The sequence below is a fragment of the Rhincodon typus genome, chromosome 40 (genome assembly GCF_021869965.1).
Source record: "Rhincodon typus isolate 14 chromosome 40, sRhiTyp1.1, whole genome shotgun sequence".
Classification (NCBI taxonomy): domain Eukaryota; kingdom Metazoa; phylum Chordata; class Chondrichthyes; order Orectolobiformes; family Rhincodontidae; genus Rhincodon; species Rhincodon typus.
The window spans coordinates 1,835,243-1,849,392 of record NC_063371.1 but is presented as its reverse complement, the minus strand read 5'-3'; the positions used below and the strand labels follow the sequence as shown (position 1 = coordinate 1,849,392).

The following is a 14,150-nucleotide window of genomic DNA, read 5'->3' as shown; positions in this document are numbered from 1 at the left end:
GGACCTTACCATTAAGTGTATAAGTCCTGCCCTGGTTTGCCTTTCCCAAAATGCAGCACTTCACATTAATCTAAATTGAACTCCATCTGATCAAGGTCCCGTTGTATTCTGAGGAAATCTTCTTCGCTGTCCACTACAACACCAACTTTGGTGTCATCTGCTAACTTACTAACCATAGCTCCTATATTCACATCCAAATCATTTATGTAAATGACGAAAAGCAATGGACCCAACACCAATTCTTGTGGTACACTGCTAGTCACAGGCCTCCATGCTACCCTCTGTCTCCTACCTTTGAGCCAATTTTGTATTCAAATGGCTAGTTTTCCCTGTATTCCATGTGATCTAACCTTGTTAACCAGTCTACCATATGGAACCTTGTCAAGTGCCTTAATGAAGTTTGTTTTGATCACGTCCACTGCTCTGCCTTCATCAATCCTCTTTGTCACTTCTTCAAAAAACTGAATTAAATTAGTGAGAAACGATTTCCCAAAGCCATGACTACGCCTAGACAGTCCATAACTTTCGAATACATGTAAATCCCTCGGAATCCCCTCTAATAACGTGCTCACCACTGATGTCAGGCTCACCGATCTATAATTCCCTGGCTTTTCCTTACCCCCTTTCTTAAATAATGGCATCATGTTAGCCAACTTACCCATGACTATCGATGACATAAATATCTCAGCAAGGGGCTCAGCAATCACTTTTCTAGCTTCCTACAAAGTTCTAGGGTGCACCTGATCCAGTCCCAGGGATTCAGCCACCTTTATGCATTTAAGGCATCCAGAACCTCCTCTGTAATATGAACACTTTTCAAGAAATCACTATTTATTTCCCCCAGTTCTCTACCTTACTTATCCTTCTCCACAGTAAACACTGAGACAGAATACTTGTTTAGTATCTCGCACATCTCTTGCAGTTCCATACATAGGTGGCTTTACTGATCTTTAAGGTGTCCTGGCTTCTTCCGAGTTACCCTTTTTCCTTAATGTATTTGTAGAAACCCTTTGGATTCTCCTTAACTCTATTTGCCAAAGCTATCTCATGTCCCCTTTTTACCCTCCCGATTTCGCTCTTGAGATAGGATCTATGGACATTTAGACAGGCAAAAATTGATTAGGAATAGCCAACATTGTTTTATGCGGGGAGAATCGTGTCTCACAAACTTGATTTGAGTTTTTTGAGAAAGTTACCAAATAGATTAATGATGGCAGAGCAGTAGACATTGTTTATTTGGATCTCAGTATCCGCCAGGTAGATTAGTTAGTAAAGTTAGGTCACTTGGGATTCAGGATGAGCTTGCCAATTGGATACATAATTGACTTAATGGCAGGAGACAGAGAATAATGGTAGAAGGTTGCTTTTCGAACTGGAGGCCTGTGACCAGCGGTGTTCCACAGGGATTGGTTCTGGCTCCTCTTTTGTTTATCATTTATATAAATGATTTGGATTAGAATTCAGAAGGCATGATCAGTAAGTTAGCGGACAACACCAAAATTGGTGGCATTGTAGACAGTGAAGAAGGTTTTCTAAGATTACAGAGGGATCTTGATCAAATGGATCAATGGGCTGAAAAATGACAGATGGTGTTCAATATGGATAAATGCAAGGTATTACATTTTGGTACAATAGACAAGGGTAGGGCTTATATAATTAATGGTAGGGCCTTGGGTAAGTGTTGTAGAACAGGAGGACATGAGGTGCAGGTACATATTTCTTTAAAGTTTGTGTCACATATAGACAAGGTGGTTAAAAAGGCATTTGGCATGTTTGTCTTCATTGCTCAGTCCTTTGAGTGTAGGAGTTGGGAAGTCATGTTGAGGTTATACAGGACATTGGTGAGGCCTCTTCTGAAATACTGTGTCCAGATCTGGTTACCCAGTTACAAGAAGGATATTATCAAGCTGGAGAGAGTTCAAAAGAGATTTACCAGGATGTTGCCAGGTATGGAAGGTTGTTTATTTTTCTTTATTCATTCACGGGATGAGAGCAACGCTGGCCAGGCAGCATTTATTGCCCATCCCTAATTGCCCAGAGGGCAGTAAAGAGTCAACCACATTGCTGTGGGTCTGGAGTCACATGTAGACCAGACCAGATAAGGATGGCACTTTTCTTTCCTAAAGGACATTAGTGAACCAGATGGGTTTTTCCTGACAGTCGACAATGGATTCATCGTCATCATCGGATTCTTAATTCCACATATTTATTGGATTCAAATTCTACCATCTGCTGTGGTGGGATTTGAACCCAGGTGTCCAGAATATTATCTGGGTCTCTGGATTAACAGTCCAGTGATAACGCCACTAGGCCATCACCTCCCCATTTGAATTATAAGGAAAGGTTGGATAGGCTGGGACTTTTTTTCACTGGCGTGTAGGAGGTTGAGAGGCAACCTGATAGAAATTTATAAAATAATGAGAGGTATAGATAGAGTTAAATGTAGTTGTTTTTTCTCTAGGATGGAGGATTTCAAGACTAGGGGGCACATTTTAAAGGTGAGAGGAGAGAGATTTAAAAAAGACATGAGGCAAGTTTTTCTACACAGAGGGTGGTTCGCGTGAGGAAGTGGTTGGATAAGTACATTAATAGGAACGGTTTGGAGGGATATGGGCCAACAGCAGGCAGGTGGGACTGATTTAGTTTAGGATTATGTTTGGCATGAACTGGTTGGACCGAATGGTCTGTTTCCTGCTGTATGGCTCTATGAGTGTACTTCTACTATCCTTATACTTCTTTAGGGATTCACTCGATCCCCACTATCTATACCTGACAAATGCTTCCTTTTTTGCCTTGACCAGAACCTTAATTTCTTTAGTCATCCAGCATTCCCTGCACCTACCAGCCTTGCCTTTCACCCTAACAGGATCATATTGTCTCTGGACTCTTGTTACCTCAGTTTTGAAGGCTTCCCACTTTCCAGCCGCCTCTTTACCTGCAAATAACTGTCCCAATCAAATTTTGAAACTTCTTGCATGATACCATCAAAATTGGCCTTCCTCCAATTTGAAACTTGGAACTTTTCGACAAAGTCTATCCTTTTCCATAAATGATCAGTGTGATCCTCAGGGAATGAACACATGACCCCTCTTTCTTCTTCCTCCCACCCTGCTAACCCTCGATGCCCCTGCCCTTGCTGCAGCCCAGGTTTATCCCCAGAGTCTGCGCTCCACCAGTTTACACCACATCTTCACTGAATGGATGGACTGCGTTGACTGGGGCTTTAATCTCTGAGCTTGTGACGGAGTTTCCTGTCAGTTTTGAGGCTGATGAGCTTTATGGTGCCACCCAGGTGCCATTGATCACAGCGACTGGTCCCTACTACCCTACCAACTGTCCCTGAGGTGTTGCTTAGCTCACATTCTCTGAGTGAGCAGCATCGGAGGAACAATAACATAGAAACAGCCTCTATTTCAAACAACCTGCCCCCACAAATGACATGCTGCGTATCACAAAAGCTCAACTTCCTCTATCCTAGTCAAAACCATGCCTATCACCTGTGCTACGACATGGAGACAGACGGCCGAACCCAATCAGCCTTTCTACCTCTGTTCGCAACACAGTGAAAGTAAGCTGTCAAACACCCCAAACAGTCAGTCCAATGGTTCGTAATCAGACTTCTAAATAACCAATCTTAGACTTTGTGAATAGTTTTATAGTCATGCAGCATGGAAACAGACCCTTCAGTCCAACTAATCCATGCCGAACATAATCCCAAACTAAACCAGTCCCACCTGCCACCTTCTGGCCCATATCCCTCTAAACCTTTCCTATTCATGTACTTATCCAAATATTTTTTAAATGTTGTAATTGTGCCCACATCCATCACTTCCTCAAAGTTCTTTCCACACACAAACCACCCTCTGTGTTAAAAAAAAAATTGCCCCATATCTTTTTAAAATCTGTCTTCGCTCACCTTAAAAAATGTGTCCCCAGTCTTGAAATTCCCCATCATAGGGAAAAGATAACTACCATTAACCCTGTTTGTACCCCTCATTATTTTATGAACTATTTTGTTATTTTATAAGGTCACTTCTCAACCTCCGACACTCCAGTGAAAAAAGTCCCCACCTAATCCTTCCAAACATTTCCTATTCACTTATCCAAATGTCTATTAAATGTTTTAACTGTACCCACACCAACCAATTCCTCTGGCAGTTCATTCCACACCCTAACTACTTTGAGTAATAAAAAGTTGCCCTTCATGTCCTTTTTAAATCTTTCTCCTCTCTCTTTAAAAATATGCCCCTCAGTTTTGAACTCTCCCACCCTAGAGGAAAGACCTTTGCTATTCACTTTACTTATGTCAGTTATGATTTTATAAACCTGTATAAGATCACCCTTCAACCTCCTTATGCTCCAGTAAAAAAAGTCCCAGCCTATCCACCTATTTTTATAAGTCAAACTAGTGCTGGCAACAACCTGGTAAATCTTTTCTGAACCCTCTCTAGTGTAATAATATCCTTCCTATAACAAGGTGACCAGAACTGCACACAGTGTGATGGAAAACCCTCCACTTGCCTGGATGGGAGCAGCTCCAACAACAATCAAGAAACCCAAGAGCATCAACAAAGAAGCAGCCTGCTTAAATGGTACCACATGCACAAATATTCACTCACTCCACGGGAGCAGGTTCTTGTCCAAGCCACTCACCATCCTGATTTGGAAACATAATCGCCATTCCTTTATAGTCGCTGGGTCAAAGTCCTTGAATTCCCTCCCTAAAGGCATTGTGGGTCTACTTACAGCACATAGACTGCAATTGTTCAAGAAGGCAGCTCATCACTACCATCTCAAGACCAAGTAGGGATGGGCAATAAAATGTTGGCCAGCCAGCGATGTCCACATCCCATGAGTGACTAAAAGAAATTAATTTCCAGACAACGGTTTTGTATCCTAAACAAAAGGCTTAATTATTCATTAAATACACAACAACTTCAGTAGAAAGAACATTAATCAGCTTATGATGTTGTTTGATGTCTGTGCCTTAAAACTGAAACTTTTGTTTTCAGTCCCATTCACGCAAAAGACAGTTAAGATAGTTAAGGGATAAATTATAAAACAAACAAAACTGTTCAGATTACTTAAATGGCTTTGAAAAAGCATTGTTTCAGAAGCATAAATGTGGACTTATTGGTTGCTTTTTCTGAAATGTTGATCAGGATCATCTTATCAGTTCACAGAGACACAGGCAACAATACTTCAAACTCAGCTTTCTACTTTTTGGGTTTCCTGAAGCTGGTGTAGCAGATCGGGCGTGGAGCTTTTAAAATCTTCATGCTGTTTCAGAAAACACTTCAAAAAAACAACTTTATTTCTGGTTCCACCCTGATAGACTGAATGACTGTTCCCGAGGCCTCAATTACCATTGAACAACTGCCACCTGCTTATACAGAGGATCTCTTCCAGACTTGCCAGAACTAATTCTCAGGTCCTGATCCCATTCATTAGCCAACTTCTTTCTTTTTAAACACAATGCTCTTCCCTGGGATCGATGTGTTTGTTAGAAGCTTTTAAAGAAAGAAACTCGTTTCGTCAGTTTTTTTCCTTTTATCCTAAGCTATCGGAAAGTCATTTCTAGCTCTCAGTTCAAAATTGATGAATTACAAATCACCTGAGAGATGCTGATAAATTTGGATTTAATTATTCTCAAGACTACAACTTGTGTGAGGTGTAAACAACCAACTCTTGATAACCAAGATGCTTTAAACTGGGAAGCAGTCGAGTCAGCCTGCAAAGTCTCCACATCACTTACAATGTGAGGAGACCAAAGCAAAACAATGGTTGGTGTCTGCTGGATTCCAGGCAAGATCTGACAGGTCTTGCAGACAGGCAAAATATTTTTGCCTTGTCTTTGAAACCATGCCCTGATGAATGCACCCAATACCCCATGTTCTGCAGTCATTCTTCACATATACCTTTAGAGATGTCCAAACTGCGACACTCAGATTTCTTTCCTTTGTCCATTGTCTTTAATGCTCTTCCCTGAATGATGTGTGTTATGTATATCAAGCATAACTCTACACATTTCAAATACACACTGCCAAGTGGCTGGGTAATGTTCTGGGAAACAGGTTCAAATCGCGCCATGGCAGGTGGCGAAAAGTGAATTTGATGAAGATCTGGAATTAAGAGTGTAATGATAAGCAGGAATCCATTGTCAATATTAGAGAAAACCCATTTGGTTCACGAATGTCCTTCATGGAAGGAAACTGCCATCTTTACCTGGTCTGGCCTACAAGTGAATTCACACCCACAGCAATGTGGTTGACTCTTATCCGCAAAAATGCTGGACTAGCCAGTGAAGTCCTCCTGTGAATGAGTATACGAAGAAAACTGAAACTCTAAACACATTAAGCTCCCATTCAAAGCTGTCCAGCATCATCTACAATCTTAGTACTTGCACAGATTTTAGTATTGTCAGCAAATTTCCAGATCATTAATAAAAATTGGAGCGAGCTGTAGTCCCAGCACTGATCCTGGTGGGATGCCATCAGTGACCAGTCTCCAAACTGATTGAGATCTATGATTGGTCTCTGCCCATTTCTGGCAAGTCAGTTCACAGCCCAAGTCAATATGGTGTCATGAATCAGGTACAGTACTTTCATCAAAGTACTAGCCTAGTCCCTAGGTGGCCTTTAGAAGGTGGTGGTGAGCTGCCGCCTTGACCACTGCTGTCTGTGTGCTGTAGGTAGACCCGCAATGCCTTTAGGGAAGGAATTCAAGGATTTTGACCCAGCAACAGTGAAGGAATGGTGATATATTTCCAAGTCAGGATGGTGAGTGGTTTGAAGGGGAACTTGCAGGTGGTCGTAGTGTTCCCATATATCTGCTCCCCTTGTCCTTCTGGTCATGGGTTTGGAAGGTGCTGTTTGAGGATCTTCACTGAATTTCTGCAGTGCATTTTGTAGGTAGTACAGACTGCTGCTCAAGTGACAGTGCTGGAGTGAGTGAACATGGTGCCAATCAAGGGAGCTGCTTCCTTGTTGATGCTGTCAAATTTCTTGTGTGGTTGGAGCTGCTCCCATTCAGGCAAGTGGGGAGTTTTCTGTCACACTTGTGACTTGTGCTGTGTAGATGATGGGAGAGTCAGGAGGGAAGTTACTCACTGCAGGATTCCTAACCTCTGACCTCCTCTTGTCGCCCATTATTTATTAAGCTAGTCCAGTTGTGTCTGGTCAATGGCAACCTCCAGGTTGTTGATAGTATGGGATTCAATGATGGTGATGTAATTGAATGTCAAGGGGAGATGGTTAAATTTTCTCTTGTTTGACAATGTCATTACCCAGCACTTATGTAGTGCTAATACTACTTGCCACATATTAGCCTGAGCCTGGATTTTGCCCAGGAGTTGCTGCATTGGGAGATAGATTGCTTCAGTATCTGAGGAGTCATGAATGTTGCTAAGTAATCACCAGTGAACATGCCACCCCTAACCTTATGGCAGATGCAAAATTGTAGATGAAGTAGTTGAAAATGGTTGAGTTTTGAACACTCCCTAAGAAATTCCTGTTGCGATTCCTGGGCCTGAGATGGTTGGCCTCCAACAGCCACCGCAATCTTGCTTTGTGCAAGCTTGCAACCCAAACAGCTCCCCATGGTGGCTTTTTGGTCAGTTTTGTTAAGGCTTCTTGATGTCATACTCAGATGCAGCTTTGCTGTTGAGGGCAATCACCTTCCCCTCTGAAATTCAGCTGTTGTCTATGTTTGGAACAAGGCAGTAACGAAATCTGGAAAACTAAACTGAACATCTCTGAGCATGCTATTGCTGTGTATAAGGTGTATCCAGTTGATTTTCTTTCAGAATGTGACTCTAATTCGATTTTGTTTTGTCTCTCTATAGTTTTAATTTGTTCCAGAATTCTGCATCAATCCCATCCCAGTTTCTGGAGAATAAAGAAAAGGTGGTGGAACGTGCCATGCAGCTTGTGGAGCTCGCCAGTGAGACTTGGCTGGTGACTGGAAGACACCCAGTGCCTATTATCACGGCAGCGGCTTATCTGGCCTGGCAGTCACTGCTGCCTGGACACCGTCTGAAGTGCAGCCTGGGAAGGTTCTGCAAGCTGGTGGGAGTCAGGCAGCCACCACCTGCCTCTCAGCGGGTGAAGGAGATGCTTGACATTCTGGTCAGGCTGGCATCACAGCTTGCCTGGTTGGTACCACAGCAGCTTGATGCTAAGACTGTGGTGAAGTACACCGATGATATTCTCCGCCACCGTACCCTGTTACTCAAGCAGACGCTGAGCCTTGCATGGGCAGAGAACACAAATGCGCAGACAGACCTGAGCAAACAAACAGAAATGGGTGCAGGTGCTGAGGGTGGGAGCGGGGATGGGGATGGGGATGGTGGGGAGTCAGTGCCCTCCCTTGCAGACCATGTAGGAGACGAGGTGTCAAGGCAGAAGCGCAAAACACCAGTCTTCCTCCCTCCGTGCCTCAACCAAAGGAAGAGGAAGAAGGCATGCCCAGAAGCAGAGGCCAGCCTCCACACTGAGCCAACCACTGGAGAGGAGGAGATATCTGACAGTGAAATTGAGCAGTACTTGAGGACGCCCGAGGAAGTGGCAGCCTTCAAGGCAGCACGTGCCATCCTTTGAGCGGCACTGCCTAATCATTTCACTGAGTGCTTGTTGTAGAGAAACAGAGCCTCTTCTCATCCTATGCAGAGTCTCTGAGCTGAAGGAAGAAGAAACTATCATCCCCTCGCTAACTGAAAACTGTAAATTAGACTGATTAGAGTTTGGTGCCTTGTGCAATGTGGTATCAGTAAAGTAGATATTAAATTTCCAACAGCACTGCAGATTATTAACGTTCATCTGAAGGAGTGCACCTTCAATGGTGCATCAGCAACACCCCTCCCCCACCACCCTGCCCCCCCACCCCGCCCCCAACAAAATGGAGCTGTGGTCCCTTTTCAGCACAGCTTCTAAATTATTTAATTCAGGAGCACAGACATTCAATCTCTTGTATTTTAATCACAAAATAACATTTTTATTGCATTGTCACTGACAGACTCTACAAGCTTACACCATTCCCCACATCGCCCCTCTAACACAAGGATCATTTTCTACACATCAAGCAGCTCATTTTAAAACACATCCACTTTTACCTCCTTGTTTGAGTCTATCAATAAACAACAAGACATCAAAACGCCAAGGTATATTCATGTGATTCGCTCATCATCAGACATATTTACAACTGAGAGTTGCACAGCCGTGTTAACCTTAGAAATGTCAAAGTATTTCACCCCATTAAATATTTGGAAGCAACAACAACAAAATCTTGTACCTCACGTATCCTGAGTCACGGTCAAGTGAGAAGCAGAAATGGTGCATGGCTGGAGGTGACAGGGAGAGAAGGGAAGTGTGATCAGAGGTACCACTTGGGTTCGAAGAGTGACTTGTCCTGTTAACAGGAGTCCGTATCTGAATTGGATCCTGCTGGCAGGAGGAACAGGTAATCCCCTAGTTCAAGTTAAAGGTGGGATTCCGAAGAAGATGAGAAAATCGTGTTATAAATTCACCAGCAGATGATCACACACAGCTGAACTTAAAAAGATTAAATAGAAGAGAGATGTATTGTCAGTCTGTTTTCTGGAAATGTGTCCAGTTCCATTTCAATGATCTCTTCAGTAATAGGCAGAAAGAGCTAGGTAGCCAGTCTTAATCTGGTTCAGATGGGTACTTAACAAATGAAATTGCAGCTAACTCCTTACAGAACTCCTCCAGGACAATGACACCCTTCAGAATTGTGGTGTGATCCACCCTGCAAAATTAACAAATCAAAAATCAATTTAATTGAACATTTAAATAAGGTGGCAGTGATGAATAATCACAAAAGTAAACAATGCTGTCCTGTGCTCTTGTAACACCCTCTAGTTCATCCTGATAAAGCAATTGACTGTGTAAATCTGCCTAGAAAGGACAGTGATTCAAAGTGTCCAAACTTGGCCAATAAGAGTGGGTTTAAAAATTATTTGAAAGGTGTCGTGCAGAGGTCAAGCTGAGTTTGGGCTTTTATCCTGAGAGGAGAGCTGAAGCTTTGAGACTGAAGTGAGACAGTAGGAATTGGGCTTGCAGAATGAGGGGTCCAGAATGGGGATGGGGATTTGCAGACTGAGGAGAAGTAGAGTAGGAATGGAAAATTCCTCCCTACCTAGGACCAGCCTAGTGAATCTCCTCCAGACTTTGCTCAGTATTCTAGTTGTGGTGTGATGAATGTCTTGTATAGTTTTAGAAAAATGTTCCACTTTGTCCACTCCATTCCCTTTGAAATAAGGGCCAACATTCTACATTGCCACCTGTACTTGGAAGCTAGCTTTAGAAGATTCATAAATTCAGTAAATCAAAGCGTACAAAAAATATCTAGCTTGACAAAGTTTGTCTTTGATACAGCTAAACACATGAACATGCAAATGGCTGAAGTTCCTAAATATTAAGAACATGCAGAATAATTCCATGTCACTTACACATTTTCTGGTTCCAATCCCATCAGTTGTCTTCGGACTAGCAGTAGCTTGGAGGGAAACTGTGGGACTCTCTGGATTTTCTGCATGAGATCTCCGATTACCTGAGAAAGCAGAGAATGGGCAGTTCCATTACAGGAATCAATCTGATTGGGTAACTTATTTTCTTTCAAGGTCACTGTGGTGATTGTGAGCATTTAGTGATTTTGAGAACGTGGTGGTGAACCATGTTCTTGAATCGCTGAAGCCCACACAGTATTGGTACACCAACAGTACTTTTTCCTAACAGCCGTGTGGCTTGCTAACTATTTTGGAGGGCAGTTAAGAGTCAAACATATTGCTATAGGCCTGGTATCCTATAGGCTAGGCTGGACTGGTCTGGTAATGACGTGTAGATTTCAAAATAGATTTCGTAATCATTAATAATAAGATTATCATTTTTACTGCAGATTTATTATTCCCCAGCATTTGAAATCCCCAAGCTGCTGTGAAAGGATTTGAACTTGTCTCTCCAGAGCAGTGTTTAGACTGCTCATCTAGTAGTGTTACCATTTAGTCACAGATGTCTTTCTGAATCATAGAATCCTTACAGTGTGCAAACAGGCCATTCGGCCCACCGAGTCCACACTGACCCTCAGAAGAGAGTCCCACCAGAACCAAACTCTCATTACAATCCTGCATTTCCCAAAGCTAACCCACCCAGCCCACATTCCTGGTCACTATGGACACTTTAGCATGGTCGATCCACCTAACCTGCACATCTTTGGACTGTGGGAGGGAACCCACACAGACACAGGGAGATCATGCAAACTCCATACAGACAGTCACCCGAGGATGGGATTGAACCCGGGTCCCCAACACTGTGAGGCAGCAGTGCTAACCACTGAGCCACCATGCCATTTTGATAACGCCAGTTATTATTACAAGAAAGCACCCAATGCCTTTCTCACATGATCATTCTCAGCATGTGAGTGAGGCTGGCATTTATTGTCCTGGGAAGGTTGTGTTTTAAGATTATGGCCAGATAATCTGTCTTTAAATGTGAGTTAAAAGAATTATTGGCGAGAGCACCAGAAAAATCTTTCCCCTTGGAGATTTGGGATTGTTTCTATCCACAAGAGGGCGGACAGGACTTCAGTTTAATGTCTCATGAAGTCAAGAACTTCAAGTGACTTTGAAGTCATGAGCAGGCGAGACCCTATAGAGGTGGCAGGCCAGGGATCCAATTGGGTCTTTAAATAATAAAGCATGGATATTTGTTCAGTTTGCCATAAACTTGTGACCCTGGGCTGTTAGCCCCAATGTGTCTCCAACTGTACTACCCTGCTCACTCAGATTTGTAACTTCAGTCTGTATAGTGTTAACAGCTGCCTACTTATCTAATCCTCAGCACATCCTCGATGCTAATGAATGATTGATTGGAGCAAAGTACTGAGGTGACAGATCAAGACGAGAGTACTCACTCGGACAATGATAGAGAAGAGAGATCTGCAGCTAGGGGCAAGGTTAATGTATGGATCCAGCAAATACTCATGGAGGTGAGGATGAGGGAAAAGTGCTACTTTCGATATCACAGATGTGACTTGCAAATTCAGGTCGTAAGGCTGAAAGAGAAAATATTAAGATCAAAATAATGGATGCAATAAGTACTGTTTAGTTGAATGCAGAAAATTATTTCATTAGGTGCAAGTTTTTCATGGTCTTTATGAGGCACTTGGGATGTGTTTTCTTTAATGTTAAGGCAATTTACAAATGTCAGTTCTGAGGAAGGGTCACCGAACCCGAAACGTTAACTCTGTTTTCTCCTTCACAGATGCTGCCAGACCTGCTGAGCTTTTCCAGCAACTTTGTTTTTGTACAAATGTCAGTTGTTGTTCTTGATCAGTAAAAGCTGAGGGAAACCTCTAGCCCTCCTACATCTTTGGGAAAGATATGCATCTTCTGAGGGAAGAGAGATTGCATTTCTATAGCACCTTTAATGACTTCCGAGGTATCCCAAAATGCTTAACAGTCAATAAAGTGTAGCTATAGTTGATGGAAACATGAAAACTAATCTGGTGCATCAAAAGCAATGAGATAACAGCCAGATAATCCAAGGTTGTAGACTTGCTCACTGAGGTGATGTGTTTGATTGCAGACGTTTCGTCACCCTGCTAGGTAAATAGTCTGTGCATCACTGGCTTGGCGAGCAGGTCTACAACCTCATCCACAACACAAGCTACAAATCTTCTCAAAGGCCAGGTAATCTAATTCTGGTTATTAGAGTCACACAGCATGGAAACAAATCCTTTGGTCCAATCTGTCCATGCCGAACATCATCCCAAACTAAACCAGTCTCACCTCCCTGCTCCTGGCCCACACCCTTCCAAACCTTTCCTATCCAAATGTCTTTTAAATGTTGTAATTGTACCCACATCCACCACTTCATCAGGTACTTCATACCACACACGAGCCACCCTCTGTGTAAAACATATGCCCCTCATGACTTTTTTAAATCTCAAGGAATCATTATTGGCCTGTCCTTTTTAATTACCGATGTTGGATCTCTTACACCCACCAGAGGGCAGATGGTGCTTCAGTTTAATGTTTCATGAAAGATGGCATCTCTAACAAAGCAGCACTCGCTCAGTACAGTTTTTGTAATAGTTGTGTTCCCTCAGTACAGACCCTCTGACAGAGCAATGCCACCTCAGTACTGACCTTTTGATAGTGCAGCACTGCCCAGCAATGACACTGAGACACTGCAGTGCTCCCACAGTGTCCCACTCTGTTGCTACTGACCTTCTGATAGTGCAGCACTCCCTCAGAACTGACTCTCCAACAGTACAGCATTCCCCAGTAAGAGCATTTGGCAGTGCAGTGCACTCAGCTCTGATCTCTGACAGTGAAACACTCCCTTCAGTAAGAGAATTTTGACAGCTGTATGGCTCTCCCTCTGTACTGCAGAGCATCAGACTAGACTTTATGCCTAAGTCTCTGGAGTTGGACCTGAATCCATGACCCCTTCATTGAGTTGAAATGCAATCCACTGAGCCACAGCTGACCCTGCTATAGAATCTTATCTGGAATGGGTTGTGCATTGATTCACAGCCAGGAAATAAGCAAGCCATCATTTGATAGCATCTGATAATCAATTATCTGAAATTCTGCTGTTCCTTTCAATTGATAGTTACCTGATGCAAGATCTGTGCCATTCTGTCAAACAGGACTTTCAGGAAATCACCTTCGTAAAATATCCCGCCTGGGTCACAGCTTTCCAAATTGCTGGGGAAAAGTGGCCACTTCCACTCCTTGGCATTGACACAGCAACCCTGGAACTAAAGAACACAGGACAGGAATATAGCCTATGACAGCAGGGTCCATCATGTCTTTGGAACCATACGCTTACCGCTTTCGTAAGCATAACCTGTAAATTGCTCAGTGACCATTAAGGTCTACCAAGAGTCTTATGGCAACATGAATACACATGGCACAGCATAACCAGGCAAGCCTGCATGGGGTGCTGCACCGTACTAGGATAGGCTGTACCAACATTGTTACAGAAAATAGATAGTAGGAACTGCAGATGCTGGAGAATCTGAGATAACAAGGTGTAGAGCTGGATGAACACAGCAGGCCAAGCAGCATCAGAGGAGCAGGAAGGCTGACGTTTCGGGCCTAGACCCTTCTTCATTTCTGAAGAAGG

The 14,150-nt window shown here is 43.1% G+C and overlaps 2 protein-coding genes across 9 annotated transcripts in view; one reads left to right on the top strand and one right to left on the bottom strand.

Annotated features, from left to right (window-relative positions):
- Window positions 1-8,800, top strand: part of LOC109919797 (BRF2 RNA polymerase III transcription initiation factor subunit) — a 51,211-nt gene extending 42,411 nt beyond the window's left edge. For all 7 annotated transcript variants that reach the window (XM_048618469.1, XM_048618466.1, XM_048618467.1 and 4 more), the window contains one exon: window positions 7,844-8,800. In XM_048618469.1, the coding sequence (XP_048474426.1) occupies window positions 7,844-8,597 (754 nt within the window). In that variant the 3' untranslated portion in view covers window positions 8,598-8,800. The remainder of the gene's footprint in view (window positions 1-7,843) is intronic.
- A 158-nt stretch (window positions 8,801-8,958) lies between these two features.
- LOC109919796 (FHF complex subunit HOOK interacting protein 2A-like) overlaps window positions 8,959-14,150 on the bottom strand; it is a 25,326-nt gene continuing 20,134 nt past the window's right edge. For both annotated transcript variants that reach the window (XM_048618463.1, XM_020519819.2), the window contains 4 exons: window positions 13,639-13,782; window positions 11,929-12,069; window positions 10,469-10,569; window positions 8,959-9,765 (listed from right to left, as the gene is read on the bottom strand). In XM_048618463.1, coding sequence (XP_048474420.1) covers window positions 9,663-9,765; window positions 10,469-10,569; window positions 11,929-12,069; window positions 13,639-13,782 — 489 coding nt within the window. In that variant the 3' untranslated portion in view covers window positions 8,959-9,662. The remainder of the gene's footprint in view (window positions 9,766-10,468; window positions 10,570-11,928; window positions 12,070-13,638; window positions 13,783-14,150) is intronic.